Genomic DNA, 20,723 nt, shown 5'->3' on the forward strand with positions numbered 1-20,723 from the left:
AATACTCAAAATTTTCTTTTTCAAAATTTTGTGGGAGCAACTTCCCCTCCTCCTGCTCCCCGTCGTCCATAATTTATTTATTATATTAACTATTATATTTATTACATATATTTGCGCATTAGGAGGGGGTGGGAGTAAAGTATTTGGACAGTGTGAAGTTAGAAAACAATTTTTACTACATAATATGCAGAGTAATTGTACTCAACACATTGGGCATGCAAACCTGCCATACTTTACACCCATCCCCCCTAATATGCAAATATATAGCCCAAATTTGTTTCTAAAATATTATGTTTTTATCTTACTTTGGTATATTTCATTAGGATTGAGAGTAAGAGAAACATATTAGAAGAATATTAGGTTGGGGGTATATCATACAAGTATCCAAGGCTTTTTTGACCTTCTGAACTTCTTGAACAGGCATGTAATCAAAGTATTTTCATTGACAAGGTAGATTTTCACTGCAGCCATTAACCTATATAACAAGAAACTATATAACACTAAATAACTAAATAGACTATATAAATATATATGACAATTATAATAACTATATAAACTATATAACAAGAAACAGGAAAGTTCCAGGTAAGGTTTCTTACTGCAAGCCTCAACTAAACGAGTGGAAAAATAAAGTTACATTGTGCTGTTTCTATCTTGCATAAATTTAAATTAAAATCGATAAAAAATAAATATCGATAAAAAATTAAAAACGATAAAAAATAAATTAAAATCGTTTTTACAGCTTTGCCAAAGTTTGAAAGCGAAGGATGTGGCAGCTACCTTTAAACAAGTCGTCTCCAAACGGGAGAATTTGGAAACAATTGGGGGTATGTCAGACGCCAGCAGTCAGGGTACAACCCATTCAGTTCGCCTTGAAGAACAGTTAGCCTTTTCTGATTGGGTGAATTCAAACCTTGGAGAGGATTTAGATTTGAAGCACTTACTGCCGATTAAGGACGACGGGAAATCTCTTTATGACACAGTTAAAGATGGTATTTTGTTGTGGTAAGTTTTATACAAAGTTTTTTAAGTACAACGAACCTCGGCAATTTCATTTTTTTTTTGAATTACTTTAATTTGTCATGAATCGTAGCCTTATAATTCAAGTATCTCACATTTAAGAACTTGCATTAATCTCATTTAAACTACTACAGATGGAGAGGGTTCTGCATTCGCGAATTCCGTGTATTTTGATGGTAACACCTATCACTTGGATTCTAACGGTGTACATCATTTCCTTTGGGAACCTAGGGAGGGGGGCACGTTTTTTCGAGCTTGTCAAATGTTTACCTTATTTTCTCTGTAGGATAACTTTAGGACAATAATAAGGTATAAGGTAGAAAGTGAAGTTGCAACTTGTTTAGTTTGGTATCAGGAGTTGAGTAGGGTTATATCCTTCCTGTTCATATGGATTATTGTGATGGCCTTCCTAAGGAACGCCGTAAGACCTATGGGCAAACATGGTATCAAACGCATAAAGGTTTAAAAAGGAATACATATCCTCGAATTAGATTATGCAGCGCATTCGAATGTCCTCGATTTGAACGTTAGTGACAAGAATGTATCTTTTTACGGGACTTAAATTAGTCCCGTCGCTTACATAGGATTAAATGAGGATAAAGACTATGACAAAAATCGATATAGTGGATTTTACTAAAATCGACTTTGAAAAGGATTGATTCGGTTTGTATTAATAGTGCAGACTTAGATTATATTTGATTGTATATTGGGGTTTTATTAATAGTGCAGACTAAGATTGTGCAGCGAATTCGAATGTCCTCGGTCTGAACGTTAGTGACCAGAATGTATCTTTTTATGGGACTTAAATTAGTCCCGTTGCTTACGTTAGGATTAAATGAGGATAAAGGCTATGGCAAAATCGATATAGTGAATCTTATCAAAATCGATTTTGAAAAGGATTGATTCGAGTTGTAGTAGTAGTGCAGACTTAGATTATATTAGATTGTATATTAATTTGTATTAATAGTGCAGACTTAGATTATATTAGATTGTATATTAGGGTTGTATTAATAATGTATACTTAGATTGTGCACGGATTCGAATGTCCTCGGTCTGAACGTTAGTGACAAGAATGTATCTTTTTTTACGGGACTTGAAATAGTCCCGTCGATTACATTAGGATTAAATTAGGATAAAGGCTAGGACAAAATCGATGTAGTGAATTTTATCAAAGTCAGTTTTGAAAAGGATTGATTCGGGTTTTGTTAATTGTGCAGACTTAGATTATATTAGATTGTACATTAGGGTTGTATTAATAGTGCAGACTTAGGTTATATTAGATTGTATATTAGGGTTGTATTAATAGTGCACACTTGGATTGTGCAGCGGATTCGAATGTCCTCGGTCTGAATATTAGTGACAAGAATGTATCTTTTTACGGGACTTGAATTAGTCCCGTCGCTTACATTAAGATTAAATGAGGATAAAGGGTATGACAAAATCGATATAGTGAATTTTATCAAAGTCGATTTTGAAAAGGATTGATTCGGGTTGTAGGCTATTTATAGTAAAGATTGTGGATGGAGTGACGGTGTAGAAAAGCTAAGGCAAAGGGTTTCTTTTCACAGTTGAAGAAAGTTTGGAATAATGAGAAAATATTTCTTTGAACTAAGAATGTAATAATGGAAATTACGGTCGTGGCGGCGGGGGAGTGTTAAAGAAATAAAACTTAAAGGAATAAATATCAGCATATGTGTATTGAACTGACAATCCCCGGAAAATTATGTTCTAATCTTACGGCAAGGGGGTTGTCAAGCCCTACTCATAATAATTTTTGCCAGTTTGGAGTTTGACTCGGTTACTTAGTGTAATTTCTGTTCATTTATTTATTCGTGACCATTTGTGGTGATTGCTGATACGCTTTTACGATAACCTGAGGACACATGCTGCCTTTCGGTGTACATCACTGCTTCATAATGGATAGATTTGAAGATTGACTGGGGCTAATAGTGCAAAAAGTTTTAGGCAAATAGTGCAGAAAAATCTGAAGCAACATTTTGACACCCTTATCATTTTTCCTTAAGTGCCACATTTTAAGGACCTTTGCTCTCTTACCCTAATACTTTGAAATTTCATCTCCCTAAGCCGTTTACGAGATATTGTAGATATGCTATTTTGGTCCCCTGGATATTGTCTTTCAATTTATGCCCTCTCCTCCAAGTCAAATTTGATGCCTACTCCTCCCCTAATTCCTTAAAAGGTTCAGCTCAACTCTCACAACCATTCCCAAAATGTTGTAGATCATGTTTTTTGAAAATTCAGGCGCCCATAACGTCTTTTTGCTTTACTTAGGTACTCGGGTTGTTTCAGGAGTATACTCTTGGGAAACTCTATAAATCTTCGAATAGCATTCGATTCTAAGTTCCATGTGGATCAGTCTACCAAGACCTAACCTGCCTTCTTTTCTATTAAAATCCATTTGTAAACAATGAGTAATTTGCATAAACTATGACGAAGGTTGCAGGGTTGTGGGGGTCGTGTTAAATTTGGAGATTTACCTTTCCATACGAAGGGGTCGGGAAAAAAAATGCGGTGGACGCGCATGGGTCTTTATTTAATCAACGCTACTGCGTAGCGTTCAACTAAGGTCAACCATTTGCTATGTTGACTGATATTCTCCGGCACTTAGATAAACTTTTTGACACTTATTTTGAAAATTACTACGATGTGTTCGCAATTTTAATTTTGTTTTGAGGGTTGGGGGTGGGATTCAGAGAGACGAAACATAGGCAAAGTTTGCGAAATGATGTGCCAAATAGTAATAATTTTCTTGATTCTCAGTAATAATAAAAATTATTTCAAATGATTGAAACTACAAATCATAACATGTATATTCTGCTGAGACGGCATAGTTTTAATGATATTATCAAGATCTCTTCTCACCGGTTTAATCGTTGGGTGGGTTAGTGGAACTCATTCAACAGCTACATTTATGGTCTGACATGTCGGTGCTCCATCCTACCTCTGCCAGGGAAAAAAGGGCTACATTTTTGTCATCCAAAGTCATAAGAAGAGCCCATTGGGTGTCAATTAAATTCAGTGGAGTTTATCTGCTAGGTCTTCAATTGCGCTTTTGGATGATACGAATCCAGTCTGGTGAGGATCGTCAAAGTTAAAAATCGTCATAGTTATAATTGTCTTGGACCTTTTCGCTCATTGGGCCATGAAAACTTTGACTTTTAGGGGTATAATGGATGAAAATGTGTCCATAAAGATAATCAATTGTCTTTTTTTCAAGGGGTTGCAAAAAATAATGCTATGTCTTGTCAAAGTTTTACGAAAATTAATTCCAGGTGGTAATGCTACTTAGAATCCAGTATAATTATATGCCTTCATATATTCTTGACGTACTGGAATTCTTCCATTCTTCTAAAACTTTAAAACAGTGACTGTAATACAACATTTCTGGAACATATTTTACTAAGTCTCTGACAACACTGAACCTAAATAAGATATTTTGGCACTTATTGTTTAGTATTGGTGCTCATTCAAAATATACACGTAGGCAAATCTAGTTTTACAATGCGTACGTATTTTTGATCACTCATTAAAACTGAGCCAGCCCCTGTTCAGATACTGAAACGGACCCGTATATGACGATTGTGACACCAGTGTTTGTCCAATGACAAACATAGTGGAGTGGTATTTAGCTCTCATGAACTTTCGAAATCAGACTATACGAAAACAAATTCAACAAGTCTGAGGACCACATGGCCCAGGTCCCACTGAAATTATCACTTGTGATTCATATCGTATAGCCTGTAATTCCATAGCTGGCCTCAGGCTGTATTTTTCCAAGGAAAAAAAAATCCGAGGGGTGCTCATTACCCTCCGCCCTAATTAGTACCACTGTGATTAGTACCTAATTAGTACCTTCGGTCTGGCCTTAAGTAGTATTTATCCAATGACAAACTTCTATTGTATAATAAAAATCTGAGTAGAATGGACACACGACCCCCTCCCCAATTAACACTACTGCTAGTCTTCAGAATGGCCTTAAGCAGTATTTGACGAATATCTAACGCCGATAATATAAAAAGGCGGATTCAATTAGCTATAAAAAAGGAAATATATTTAGTAAAATAAATTTGAATTAATGCAGGAAATCCTGTTCCATATATTCAAAATGACTTGGATGATTTTTAGATTGAATGTAATGGCGTATTATTTTGCAACTATGGAAACTCCCTTTGGCTAAAATCCAATTTCTGTTTTCTTTGATGGATTCTGTTGCTTTTAATTTTTTTTATCCTTGAAGAAAAAAGTACGGTTAAAGAGGTCTGACAAACAAAAAAAGGGATTACTGTCCTATAATTAATTTTGAAAAAACAAAGTTTTTCCGAGGGAAGTAAAGAGCGAAGTTGAAACTTAAAACGAACAAAAATCATTACTTCCCAGCCTATCTAACATATATCAGTAAAACTAGTACAATTAAATCAACTGGTTATATTTCCTTATGTTTGTAGGATTACAGAAAACTAGCGCTTTACTGAAAACACAAAACAATATACAGTAAATGTGAACCATTTAAGAACACTTTTATCAATATAAAAGTAAAACATTTTTAGATTGTTGCTTTATTTTATTTTTTTTGTTGAATTTGGCATATTGTTTGTACCTTAATTACGTAGCTTATCAAGGGGGCCTGGGGGAGGAACATAGGGGGGGTATTCTCGCAAACCGCCTGTTAAGGGTCTTTGACCATAAATTATCACAATGATGATATTGTTTTATACTTCTATGCTTTTCTACTTCAGAAGTGACACAAAAGTGTTGTTTTTAATGCTATATCACACTTACGGGTGGTAGAACTGATAAAAAAAATCACGTAGATATGAGCAATAGATTTCTAAGGAGCCATTAAACGTCACTCTAAATAGTTTTGGTAGGCCACTAACCACAGAAGGGAAAAAAGGAGACGCATCAGTGCTACCCGGATGCAAAAAAGTGATTTTCCCTCGTGTGCAAGATGGAGTATTGTAATTGTCCTATTAAAGGTTTTCGACCATGTTAATTCCAATGGTACACTTTTTATTTCGATCTGACACCATTTTCAAAGGGTTTCAGGCTCTTTTTCGAAATCACCACAAGTTTTTTTTCGTGATAAAATTTTACTTTTAAGATTAACCGAAACAATAGTTACCATTCCTGATTCAGTGTGAGATGGCAATTTTTTTCATTCGGCAGTTTTTTTTTAAAAAAAACGCAGTTTTTAACTCCTTGTTACTATCGCCTGTGATTTGCTCTTTACTGGGTTGTAACTACTGCTGTGACCATGATTTCTTGATAGAAAAGCGTATTTGTGTCTACCCATCACATTGTTCCTTATTTTTGAAGACAGCTTTTCTAAACCTGATTAGCTTTAAAAACTCATTTGTGAGATTGTTAACCATTAAAGAAAATGAAAAGTTAAACTCCATTTGATTGGTTCTCTCGCGTGAAAATTTAAGTCAAACAGTTCGTGGTAAAGAACTGTAGTGAGGAGCGACCCGGCTCAATAGTAACCGAAACTCTAAAAAATGGGATTTTGATACCAATAGTTACATCAAAAGAATCGCATTTTACTGCTGATTTTAAATATATAAGTTTCATCAAGTTAAGAGCTTGAGAAAATTTGCCTCATTTTAGAAAATTGGGGAAACATTCCCTAAAAGTCATACAATCTTAACGAAAATCTCACCATCAGATTCAACGTATCAGAAAACCCTATGGTAGAAGTTTCAAGCTCCTACCTACAAAAATTTGGAATTTGCATTTTTTGCCAGAAGACAGATCACGGATAACGAACTTTATAGTAAGGAGCGACCCGGCTCAATAGTAAACGAAACTCTAAAAAACGGAATTTGATACTAAAAGATACATCAAGAGAATTGGATTTTTATGCTGGTTTTAAATATATAAGTTTCATCAAATTTCGTCTTTGTCATCAAAAGTTACGAGCCTGAGAAAATTTGCCTTATTTTGGAAAATAGGGGGAAATACCCCCTAAAAGTCATAGAATCTTAATGAAAATCACACCGTCGCATTTAGCGTATCAGAGAACCCTGTTGTAAAAGTTTCAAGCTCATATCTACAAAAATGTGGAACCTCGTATTTTTTGCCAGAAGATCGATCACGGGTGCGTGTTTATTTGTTCTTTTTTTTCCTAGGGGTCATCGTATCGACCGAGTGGTCCTAGAATGTCGCAAGAGGGCTCATTCTAACGGAAATGAAAAGTTCTAGTGCCCTTTTTAAGTGACCAAAAAATTGGAGGGCACCTAGGCCCCCTCCACGCTCATTTTTTTTCAAAGTTAACGGATCAAAATTTTGAGATAGCCATTTTGTTCAGCATAGTCGAAAACCATAATAACTATGTCTTTGGGCTGACTTACTCCCCCACAGTCCCCGGGGAAGGGGCTGTAAGTTACAAACTTTGACCAGTGTTTACATACAGCAATGGTTATTGGGAAGTGTACAGACGTTTTTTAGGGGGATAATTTTGGTTTGGGGGGGGGGTTGAGCGGAGGGTGCTATGTGGGAGGATCTTTCCTTGGAGGAATATGTCATGGGGGAAGAGAAATTCAATGAAGGGGGCGCAGGATTTTCTAGCATTATTATACAAAAACAATGAAAAAATAAATATGAAAAATTTTTTTCAACTGAAAGTAAGGAGCAGAATTAAATTTTAAAAAGAACAGAGATTATTACGCATATGAGGGGTTCAACTCCTCCTAAATACCTCGCTCTTTACGCTAAAGTATTTTTAGTAATTTCAACTATTTATTCTACGGCCTTTCTGATTCAGGGGTCAATAAAGAGTTGAAACAACATTTAAGCTCTAGTGTAAAGAGTGAGGTATTAACGAGGGGACAAATCCCCTCATATACATAATAAAATATAAGAATATAAAAGTTGGTTATGTAAGTTAATTCTTAAGTTATGTATATTTTTTGTACTAATAAAAACGTTCGTTAGAAATTAAAAGTTCTACTTGCCTTTTCAAGTAACCGAAAAATTGGAGGGCAACTAGGCCTCCTCCCCCACCCCTTTTTTCTCAAAATCGTCTGATCAAAACTGAGAGAAAGGCATTTAGCCAAAAAAGAATTAATATGCAAATTTCATTTTAATAAATTATGTGCGGAGAGCCAAAATCAGCTGAATCAGCTAAATCTCGATGAAGAATCACCGTTTCAGTATCAGTTTTAATTGTGAAGTTTTTACTCCATTTGGTGTTTCTTTGGAAACACCAAAACTATTTTAATTCCCCAAAACCATTTTAATTATTACAAATTACTGCTCAGTTAAATCCTTGGAAATACCAAAACTATTTTAATTCCCCAGAAACTATTTTAATTATTACAAATTACTGCTCAGCTGAATCTCGATGAAGAATCACTGTTTCAGTATCAGTTTTAATTGTGAAGTTTTACTCCATTTGGTGTTTCTTTGGAAACACCATAACTATTTTAATTCCCCAAAACCATTTTAATTATTACAAATTACTGCTCAGTTAAATCCTTGGAAATACCAAAACTATTTTAATTCCCCAAAAACTATTTTAATTATTACTGATTACTGCTCAGCTGAATTTCGATGAAGAATCAACATTTCAGTATCAGTCTTAATTGTGAATTTTTACTCGATATGGTGTTTCTTTGGAAACACCAAAACTATTTTAATCCCCCAAAACTATTTTAAATAATTTCTAAGAACATACTGTTTTTCATTCACGAAACATTGAGCAAAGAAAAAAACGGGTTAATTTCGACAAAGCAGTGAACAAAAAATAAAATATAAAAACTACACTTTAACTAAAAAATAATAAAAACACTCCGAATATTTCGGCCCCACATCCGGGAGCCTTTCTCAACGGGAAAAAAAAATTACAACCGACAATTTAAGACTTTTTTTAAAACATCATAAAAAAAAACACGACAACTAAAACACAACGAAAAAAAATATATATAAACGATAAAATAAATAAGAAAAACTCACATTATAAAACAAAAACTCCCAGCACTGATGGAAATAACTTTAGAAAAAAAAACTAAAGCAAATGTTTATAATGCAATTATGAAAGTTGCACAAATTGACTTGACAAAATCATTTTCCCCGATTCGACCATTTGAGGGGCTGAAGGGAGAGGAAAAATTGAGGTATTTTTAACGAGCTGGTGATCGAATCTTAATGAATTTTGATATTTAGAAGGACCTCGTGACTCAGCTCTTATTTTAAATCCCGAACGGCATTAAGCCTCTGACTTTCCTTTTAAAGCAATCTATTGATTCTTAGCTTTTTGCTAGAGCTCATATCATATGAGCTCTTGGCCCTTCCGACTACTTCACAAGGGCCATATGAGCTCTTAGCTCTTGTTTTAATAATGATGATTGTTATTGCTTTTAAATTTTTTTGCGTTTTCCTGTGTTTTTTTTGTTTGTATTTTTCTATTATTTGTCTGTTCTTTCTTGCCATTAATTGTTCTTTATGTCAAGATCATCAGTCATTCGTGTTCAGTCTCAACTTTTTTTTCTATTTCTTCAACATTATTTTATTGTCTTTTGTTTAATGTGGTTTTCTTCTCAGTAAGATTATCAATCATTCATGCCCGGACACAATCGACGAAAGAGCAATAAACAAGAAAAACTTGACGCTGTACACTAAGCACGAAAATTTAACGCTGGCTTTATATTCAGCTCAGAGTATTGGGTGCAATATCATCAATATTGATGCTCACGACTTGGCAAAGGGCAAACCTCATCTAGTTCTTGGACTCTTGTGGCAGATTATTAGGGTAAGTTTGGAATTGAATATTTTATAAAGGAGCCAATGGCTGTAAAGCGGCTTTCAAACTACGTACGTAATCTTTTACGCTGATTTACTAAGTGACCTTACGTTAAGTAGAAAATTTTTACGCTTAAACAAGTCCATTCAAACTAGGCTAATGCAAGAATCCACAAAATTGTCTCTAAAATCATCACAATCATCAAAAATCAACTATTGAAAAGTCTACAGACTTTAAACGGTATGCGTAGGTTCAGTGCCAACACAGAGAGTATTAAGTATGCATACCTAACGTACGTCCGCCCCATTATGGAATATGTGTGCCCTCAGCACTTAGAACAGTGTATCTTTGTCTGGAGCTTGAATCGGTTCAGAAGCGAGCGGTATCGATCATCTTGGGCCGACGTGACATCCCCTACGAAAAGGCTCTGGAACTGCTAGGACTGCCATCACTCCAAAATCGGTATAAAACTCTGATAATGAGTTTTGGGAAGTTCTTGCTTTCTAAATCTCAGCACCGTGACATTCTACCTGATCAACCTCTACCATCAAGAACGAGAAAGCAAGTTAAGTTAGTTCCCGTTAAAGCAAGAACAAACCGATATGGTAATTCTTTCGTCCCGGTTTTCGTCAAAATGTACAATAAGAGTTAATGTTTATAGTTTGATTTATATTTACAAGTGTAGTTTGATTTTGAATATGTTGTAAAGAAACGGAAATCAGCAATAGCTGCCAAGTTTTTTGCTATTAAACCTGTCTACTACTACTACTACTACTACTACAAGCTCTGATGTAGTGTTAGCTTACCAAAAAAAAATTGTTAATCTATTTTTAAAATATATTAGTTTCTCTTACAGAAATTCAATTTTGATGCTGCTATTCTTTCTACGTAACAAAAGCCCAAGTAACGTAAAATTCTGTACAATTCAGTAAAATTCAGTATGAAAGGTTCTACAGGAGAGTGTGAAAGAACCATCAGAGGGGTCGCTGACCCTCTTTACTTCTGCATTCATACAGGTTGGAAATCTTTGCATGATTCTGATTTGCACAAGAAGAAAAATGTCTGCCTTTCTGCTAAAGAGCTATACTAAAAACAAAAAGCTATGACGAAATGAGGACTTTTTGCCAAGGCAGTGGCTACATTAAAACCTGTGAATATTTTGGCCGTATATTCATTTTCAATGAAGAATAAAAACTAATAAAAACATAATAACGCATTGAAAAGGAATTATTTAGAAAGCAAATATAATCAAATCATTTATTGAAAACAAGATACACTTTCATTGGCACGGCCCAAAATTGGTATTTTTTTTTGTCAAAAAAGAAAAATTATAATAATCACTAAAATATGGCGAGTATAAGAAAAGTTTGTCAACGAGCAAAAAAAATATCAAAAAGCACAAGTTACGAATTATTAAGCCTGAACAATAGCCCAAACATGGTATCTTTTAGTTAAAAATAAAAATACTATACTAATTAAGATATGGTGAGCACAAGAAAAATTTGTCACCGAGTAGAAATGTGATGAAAAAGCATAAGCTACGAATTAGTAAAAGCCTGAAGAATTGCCCAAACATTGCAATTTAATTATAAATGAAAAATATTAAAATAATTAAATTATGGCCAACGCAAGAAAAATTTGTCAAGAGCTGAAAATCCATGTAAACGCACAAGCTACAAATTATTCAAAGCCTGAACATCGGGCCAGACATGATATATTTTAGTCAAATATAAAACTAAGTTATAATAATTAAAATATGGTGATCACAAGGAAAAATTTGTCACCAAGCACAAAAATAATCAAATAACAAAAGCTACGAATGGTTGAAATGACGGAGAGAACTCAGCATAAATTTTTGTGAATAACGCTATAATTTGAGTAAACAGTGTCTAAATCCTAAAAATGAACGGTTGACTAATGAGTCAAAGGTTAAAAGTGTCTCTTGAAATGTTGGATTTCAATAAAATTCAAAATCTTACCTGTTTTAACAAGTTGTATGCTGCGTGGCCATTCCTAATATCTACTCAAGTTTTCCAAAAAAAGAGAAAACGAAATGAAAAGACAAAAGAAGAAAAAGAATCAGGCGAATTGTGTTGAATACAAATAAAGAAGATCAACAGGTTTTTATTGGGTAGGGGGGGGGGGGGGTTGACTGAATATAGACCAAGACTTGAACTCCTTTATTGCAGATTAGACGAGTATACTGAGGAACGCGTAGTTTGAAAAGTTGAATCTTGATTTTGGAAGGCTTTGGAGTCGTGCTCTTATTGACTGATGAAGCAGTCGGAGTGATAGGAAATTGAAACCTTTTTTTGGAATTTTGAAATTTTGAAATTTTGGTAGGCTTTGGAGTCGTGCTCTTATTGACTGATGAAGCAGTCGGAGTGATAGGAAATTGAAACCTTAAACCCATTGTTAGAAACCTTTGTTTAAGTTTGATAGCTTAAATTTAGGAGCTAAAGTCGACTTGTAAAAAACAAACACGGAAAGTCAACAAAACCAATTAAAAACCAATAAAAAACCAATAAAATTCAATGAAAGACCAATAATTATAAGAATTGAAATCAAATACCTAACAACAGTAAAGTTAGTCATGAGCCAATATCCGTGATTTGCACAAAATCGAAACAATTCTGAACTGTCATCGGTGGATACTAACGAACGAATTTAAGAAATTAAATTAAATAATTTAGAAATTAAATTTTTAAATAAGAAATCAAAAGAAATTAAATAATTAAGGTTTAAGAAATTATCTTTATATAAGATTCGGAGTCCGAATAGAAGATTATATTCGGTTCTAGGAGTCGGAGACAGTATCAATAATTTGCTTATTCCGCAACTCTGTTTTCGGCGGATAAAGGCCTCCTTTTGCATTTAGACCGGATTAAAAATTTGTACATGGCAGCGGATTCTTTTGATAATATTAGTGACTCTTCCCCCCCCCCTACAGGTACGGCAAATGTTAATTCTGTACCGCAATTAGAGAACTGTGCAATGTCTTCTTCAGTTGGTGAAGCAGTTAATGTTGAATGATGGGAGCATCAAGTTTTTGAATTTTGATTCTCGGTTTGCTTCATAAAGGCTGAAGGAGTTCCAAAACAGGAGTTGTAAGAATAATTATGTAACTGTTGGAATTTTTTTGGAGAACAAGCATAGTAGAAAACCCTTCTGCTCAATTTCTTAAACGACGAGCAGATGTGACTAATGTAGGTCACTAAGAACATTGACGATTTCGGTGCTGTCTCTAATTCAACTTACCAGGTCTATTTCAAATTTGATGCTCTCAAGTATCGATTGATGTCAACATCGATTGTTGTCAACAACGATTTGATGCTGTCTCTTCAGCCATTATAATTCAACTTTCCAGGACACTTTCATTTTTTTTAATTTTTTATTTATTTTTTTTTTTTTTAACAAACAAGGAAAAATGGACATCGATAATTTGCTAGTACGGTCAGTGAACCATAAAATATACAGTGGTTCCAATCCACAAAAGAAGAGGGGGGAGGTGACGAACAATTTTTCTGTTTTCAACTACATTACAAATAAGTTTTTTTTTAGTTCTTGAGGTGGGGGAGTAAACAGGGGGGAGTAACTTTTGGTAGTTTTCGATTTTTTTTGAAAATGCAACAAAGGTTATTTTTCGAAGGCTGGGGAGGGGAGATAATTGCACGTCTTATTTATACGTTATGGTAGTTGCACATAATTTCATTCATCCTATTTTATATATATATATATATATATATATATATATATATATATATATATATATATATATATATATATATATATATCATGCATATATATTTTATTATATATTATACGTGTACGTTGTGATTTTATATTTATTGTACATATTATATATAGTATATATATCCTAAATTTTTAGTCTTCAGGACACACAGAACTGTTTATGAATTATTCGAACATTAATAAAGAAACTTCCAGCTATGGTTTTCATCAGATCTAGCCACAGGAAAATCAATTATGAATCAATCATCGGATTGTTAATAATCGATTATGTAAAACTTATAAACATATCAGTAAATTGAAATAGCGTTAAAACACCGGTAATTTTTAGCGGTGAAACTATTCACATTTTTAAATAGATACCTGTTTCTGCAAGAGCAGCAAACCTTGCCAGCCCTGGTGTTCAAAACTTAAAATATACCATCAGCCCTCCAACCTTCTTAACAAATAGTGGAAAATTGTGATAAAAGACTTGTTGCCGGTGAGAGTCAAACCCTTGCAGGGGCGAATCTAGAGCAAAATCTTGGGGTGGGGTGGGGGGGGCAATGTGACAAGTGTGCCAATGAGCAAAATCTTGGGGGGGGGGAGCAATTCGAAAAAAGTGCCAGTAATTGAGCAAATTGACAAATTTATTCTAAAAAAGAGTGAAAAAAGAAAAAAAATAGGAAAAGAGAGTGCCAGAAACAACATTGGCCGCCCCCTGGATCCGCCGGTGAACCCTTGGTATCCTGGTACCGATGTATCCATGATTATTCATGTTAAGTATAGATGTTTATAGCGTATATTTAATTACCTTTGCTAAAGCTCTTCTATGAACATAATCGAACAGTTAATACTAACTATGATATCTATAAAAGTATATATGTATACAAGGTTGTATCCAGGGGAGGATGGGTTATTTTGTCACCCCCCAACTTTTATCTGGCCCGCAAAAAGTAACAAAATATATTTAAACTGATTTTTGATGCGTTTTGTAAGGATTTTTTGTACCCCCCTCCGCCTTCCCGAACTAGAATTCTCGATACATTCTTTGTGTGTGTATATATATATATATATATATATATATATATATATATATATATATATATATATATATATATATATATATATATATATATATATATATATATATATATGTGCACTTACTGTATACATATCTAACTAAATAGACGATTTTCCTGATAACCTACATATATTGATTTTAATTCAAGAAAAAACCAGGATATTGACAACTTAATACCTGTATCTTTGGTAGAATGTGACCTTAATTTTGTTGCGTTTATTTCTCAGTAATTTATGAAGCAATATGGAATATGAAAAAATGCTGGTTGTTCAGCATGGGTGCTTTTAATGTATGCTTTTTACAAAACTCTTCGTTATAAATTGTACCAACGTTTGAAATTTGCATTAAGATTTTTTATGCAAGAAATAAGTTTATTGCGAAATTCTTAGAACATTTTTTTTCGTTGGGCTTGTTCTGTTTTAAACTGTTTTAACTGTTGCCCGCTACAAACTTTCTTGTTTTCTCCTGGAAAGGTCTAATTTTTGTCTAATAGTCGGGTCCTTAGCAGGGTCGTATCCAGGATATTTCTTTGGGGGTGTACGAAAGAATGTTTTTCGGGGTGTACAAAAAACTTTAAAAACGCACCAGACATTTGTTTATATTCATTTTGTACGGTTTTACAAGTCGGATAAAACATTTCTAGGGGGGGGAATCCAATCCCTAACCCTCTGGATACAGCCTTGGTTCTAAGGTATGGTAACAAAAACGAGTTTATTATGCAGTGAGCTAGATTTTTTTTTACCTTTTCAGGTATGTACTTTCTGTATACCTTTTTGTTTAGCATATAGGCTATTTTTATAGTATAGTATTTTGACGAGTCTTTAAAATTAGCCAACTCAAGTTTTTCTGCAATATATAAGTATCAGGGAGTAGAAGGTGACTTGTTCTTGATACACAAGAATTTTGCGAGGTAATATCTCCAATATGCTCCCCTTGAGCACTGGCCCATCTATGTATGATTTGTGACTCTCAAAATATGTATCTGATGTTCCAAAATCTATTCTATAGGAACTGACGTTTCTGAGCTTTTGAGTCAACATCCCAAATAATATTTGTCTTTCAATCAACAAAATGTGGCACCTGGATGGGCTATTTTAAGCAGCATTATTGACAGTCTCAAAATGACAGGGTGTTAACAAGCTATCGGAGGATCCAGGAGGCCAATGCGTTGGATCTCCTGGGTTGCTTTGCCTGATTTAGGATCTATTGATTTCCAGTCTGTAAAACAAACATTTTGATGTACGAAGCACAGTACAAGGATGTACTCCTTTACTGCGGTCCCTTTACTTTCTCTGCAGTTACTGTGGTACAATGATATATTCCCTTTACTGTTTACTGCGGTCCCTTTACTTTCTTTACTGTTACTGTGGTATAAGGATATATTCCCTTTACTGTGGTACGAAGCAAGGTTGTTGCTTTGCCCTAAATAAAATGACGTTAAAATTGATTCGCCTTTCACTGGGTGGAATCGTTAGTGGATTCGTTGAAAAACTTGATGAATAAGAAGAACCTACATTGATGGCGAAAGTTCAATTTGAAAAAATTCATACATAAAAGAATTGAAGTTTTGTATGCCTTGTTTTTTTTTTTTTTTTTTTTTTTTTTTTTTCGAGTCCCATCAATGACTATTTTCTTCAAGGGGGTGCCCGTTTTCTGCCACCTCTTGTACATCTCAGAACGCCACATGTGTCGCTCGTCTCCGGTATGCTTAACACGCACCCACCTATGCACGTGATTTCTAAAAGTGGGTACCCCCTCCAGTTTACCACCTTTTTAAATTGAGTTAGACATTAATAATTATTTCTCTGATACATTTCGTCCACTGGTTGCACTCGTTGCGATGTATATACTTCATAGGATATAAGCTGGGTATAATGGGGGTGTACCATTCGTTAGTATCAGCTGAAAGACTACTTAAGATTACCAAATTTACTCTACAAGCTGAGCCCCCCTCCCCTCATAAAAATGATTCCAGCTTTCGAAATTCGTCATTTTTTAATATTACCTCCTTTATTCTCACTGGCCCAAACTGCGTTATTTTCAAAAATGGTAACTGCATTCATAAATATACTTACAAACAAATACATTAAGAAATCCTATCATATGACGATGTTATCATAGCCTATTATAGCACATTATATAAAGTTTGATAACCATAGCCAAGGACGCATCAAGGATTTTTGTTTGGGAAGAGGGGGGGGGGGTACAAAAACCAAACAAAAACGCACCAAAATTTATTTATATGTGTTTGTTATGTTTTAACGATTAGGATCTTTTTTTGGAGTAGGGGGGGAGGATCAACCTGGTAACCCTTTTTACCCTCGATATGGCCTTGATCGTAGAGCTTTTCATTTTCAGTTTTGCCATGTGGGCTTCGTCATCGTAGTGCTTTTCATTTAAAGTAGAATTTCGAGGTGTCCAAATTGGGGATACCCGTTAGTGGTTGTATGATTGCCCCTTTCCGTTAAGTTACCGTATGGTTATGGCTAGCCAATGCTGTTGCTGATTGGGGATGTGCCAATAGCTAGAAGACCCTAACTTATGTCTGTAGTTTTCTTGTAGCTCTACGTAGTTGTCGATGACTTCGGTACACAGCGACTGAGGCTGCAGTAATTCAAAGGGTGGTATGCTAACCACAAATTTTGCAGTTGACCGAAAAAACTAAAAAAAAAAACTTTTAGCTTTTTCTTGTGCTGTTAACGAGTAAATCTTAGCACAAGGAACCTGTTAATTTATCCTAGAAGATAAGACTAACAAACATTCTATATTGAAAGCTCCAATAATTATTTACGCACTTGAGGAAATGAAATGTGCATTTTAGGCAAGGAAATGAGGTAAATTGTGAAAAACAGAAGCTTCTCACTGTCTTGAGAAACGATAAGAAACGGGAAAACAGATTAGACATATATATATATATATATATATATATATATATATATATATATATATATATATATATATATATATATATATATATATTATATATAGAGTACTGGGACTCTATATATAACGGGCTTGCACATATTTGATTATCTAATTACGCATTAGTAATTATCACGTTTTCTTTAGGTTTAATTCAGGATATGTCATTTTGATTAAATTAAGAAATGCTGGCTGAATTCAATTCCTCCTTGCTGTTAATGCATCAAATGACATCCACTTTATAGCATTTGTTTTCTCATTGGACTCCTTGTGATTCTCATTGTTTCTTTTCTTCTAATGCAGAATTCATTTATTGCCTATGCCCTCAGAAATATGTAAATTTATCAATTAGCATAATTATCATTTCATTCTTTAGTTTCAAATCCTGGGTGGTAATCCACAATTTGAGTTGAATTAAGCAATTCTGAGATGAATTCAATTCCTCCTTCCTGTTTATCCTTTACTGACACTAAAATAAATGTTTCTTTTTATTGTAATTTACGAAATATTTAAATTACGCAATAGAATAATTATTGAAAGGCTCATTTTATATGAGGCACAGCCGACCATGGAATATGAAAATCTAGTTTGTATAGTTTTTTTTTTATTTATGGCCCTTGGTATTTACCAAGCGACATATAGCGATCGCAAATTCTGTCGGCCTGCCCCGGTTTTGCTAGTTTGGGCACTTCCAGATAAGCTAGTATGATAGAATTTGGCAGGTGTATCAGGGACCAGACCAGATTAAATTAAAAATAGTCGTTTTCCCGATTTGACCATCTGGGGGGAGTGGGGGGATGGTTAATTCGGAAAAATTAGAAAAAATGAGATATTTTTAACTTACGAATTGTTGGATCCTACTGAAATTTGATATTTAGAAGAACCTCGTGTCTCAGAGCTCTTTTAAATCTAAGTATTTTAAATCCTGACCGGATCCGGTGACATGGGGGGGGCTGGAGGAGGAAACCGGAAATCTTGGAAAACGCTTAGAGGGAAGAGATCGTGATGATACTTGGTGGGTAGAATAAGCATAATGCCCTAGATACTTGATTGACATAACCATACCGGATTGGCTCTCTTTGGGGGAGTAGGGGTGGGGGGTTAATTACGGAAAAATTAGAAAAAATGACGTATTTGTAACTTACGAACGGGTCATCAGATCTTAATGAAATTTGATGTTTAGAATGATCTTGTGGTTCAGAGCTCTTTTTTTAAACCCATAACAGGTCCGGTGACATTGGGGGAGTTGGAGGAGGAAACCGGAAATCTTGGAAAACGTGAAAATTGAGGTATCTTTATCTTACGAATGGGTGATCGGATCTTAATGAAACTTGATATATAGAAAGATCTTGTGTCTCAGCACTCCATTTTAAATTCTAATCGGATCCGAGGACATAGGGGGTTGGAAGTGGGAAACAGAAATCTTGGAAAACGCTTAGAGTGGAGACGTCGGGATGAAACTTGATGGGAAGAATGAGCACAAATTCTAGATACGTGATTGACTTAAGTGGACCAGATCCACTCTCTTTGGGGGTGTTGGGGAGGATTTCCAGTTCTTTGGCGAGTTCGGTGCTTCTGGATGTACTAGGACGATGAAAATTGGAAGGCGTGTCAGGAACCAGTATTAATTGACTTGATATTTGTCGTTTCCCCTATTCGGCTATCTGGGAGGCTGGAGGGAGAGGAAAAATTGAAAAAATGAAGAATTTTCAACTTACGAATTGGTGATCGGATCTTAATGAAATTTGATATTTAGAAGGACCTCGTGTCTCAGAGCTCTTGTTTTAAATCCCTACCGTATCCGGTGATATTGCGGGAGTTGGAGGGGGAACGGGAAATCTTGGAAATCGCTTAGAGTGGAGAGATCGGGATGAAACTTGGTGGGAAGAATAAGCACAAGTCCTAGATACGTGATTGCCGGATTGAATCCGCTCTCTTCGGGGGAGTTGGGAGAGGTATTAATTCGGAAAAATTAGAAAAATTGGGGTATTTTTAACTCACGAACGGGTGACCGGATCTTAATGAAATTTGATGTATAGAAGGAATTGATGTCTCAGAGCTCTTATTTTAAATCCCGACCAGATCTGGTGACATTGGTGGGTTGGAGGGGGTACGTAACCGGACTGGATCCGCTCTCTTTGGGGAAGTTAGGTGGGGGGTCTAGTGCTTTGGCGATTTCGGTGCTTCTGGAGGTGCTAGGACGATGAAAATAGGTTTGCTTGTCAGGGACCTGCACAAATTGACTTGATAAAGTCGTTTTCCCCGATTCGACCATCTAGGGTGTGGGGGCTGACAGGAGAAGAAAAATTAGAAAAAATGATGCATTTTTAACTTACGAGTGGGTAATCGGATCTTAATGAATTCTGATGTTTAGAAGGACCTCGTGTCTCAGAGCTCTTATTTTAAATCCAGACCGGCATTAAGCCTCTGGTCATGGCCACATGGTTTAAAAAAAACTTGGAGCATCTGAAATCATCTCTCACTGCCATTTTAGTCTTAGTTTTTTTTTGTTTTTTTTTTGTCAACATTCTTTTGTTCTTGCTTCTCAAAGCTTTGACAGTTCATTGTCTATTACACTTTTTGCAACTTCTGCCATCTTGTTCAATATTCATTTTTTGGAAGTTTTTTTTTATGTTGTAATAAGAAGCTCCTTGACTTTTTTTGGGGGGGGTGGGACTTTTATGCTAAGGAAGAAAAAAGTCTATGGTAAATTTTATAGGAGAGGAAGGGGGGAGGTAAGGTTTGAAAAAAAAATGGCAGAACAGTGTGAAATATTCTTCCAAATGCTCCAGAGTTTTAAACTTTTGCGTATTTTTGGCCTTTTAGGTTTATGGGTTTCAAGTCCTCTCTACCCTGGGGGAGTGGGGCTACTATACAAGGAAAAAGTCACACGCAACAGAAATATATCATTAGGGAATGCGAAGAATGATTGCAGCTTCGGTTATGATTTTCTAGTAATTTAATTGTTTTTTGCCTTTGCAATTTCTTAATACAAGTAAAACAACTAAAAGATGATTGTTTAATTAACCGCTGGTGAGCAGGACTTTCGCCTCAACGTATATGTGCATGATTATAGTAAGGCGATAAGGGTGTAGTGGTGAGGGAGCACCCAGTTTCAAAAATCATGTTAACCAAGGCGTTCGTCCCAACCATGGCGAAAGTGCGCCAAGCGCAGTAAAGCTGTGTGGCATATGTGTCATCCTGAGA

General features: G+C 35.1%; 1 protein-coding gene across 1 annotated transcript in view; it reads left to right on the forward strand.

Annotated features, from left to right (window-relative positions):
* Positions 1-20,723, forward strand: part of LOC136037855 (plastin-1-like) — a gene marked incomplete in the record, with an annotated part of 96,211 nt that overhangs the window by 40,065 nt on the left and 35,423 nt on the right. The window contains 2 exon segments of the mRNA XM_065720702.1: positions 743-1,005; positions 9,583-9,790. Coding sequence (XP_065576774.1) covers positions 743-1,005; positions 9,583-9,790 — 471 coding nt within the window.

The sequence above is a fragment of the Artemia franciscana genome, chromosome 17, assembly GCF_032884065.1.
Source record: "Artemia franciscana chromosome 17, ASM3288406v1, whole genome shotgun sequence".
Classification (NCBI taxonomy): domain Eukaryota; kingdom Metazoa; phylum Arthropoda; class Branchiopoda; order Anostraca; family Artemiidae; genus Artemia; species Artemia franciscana.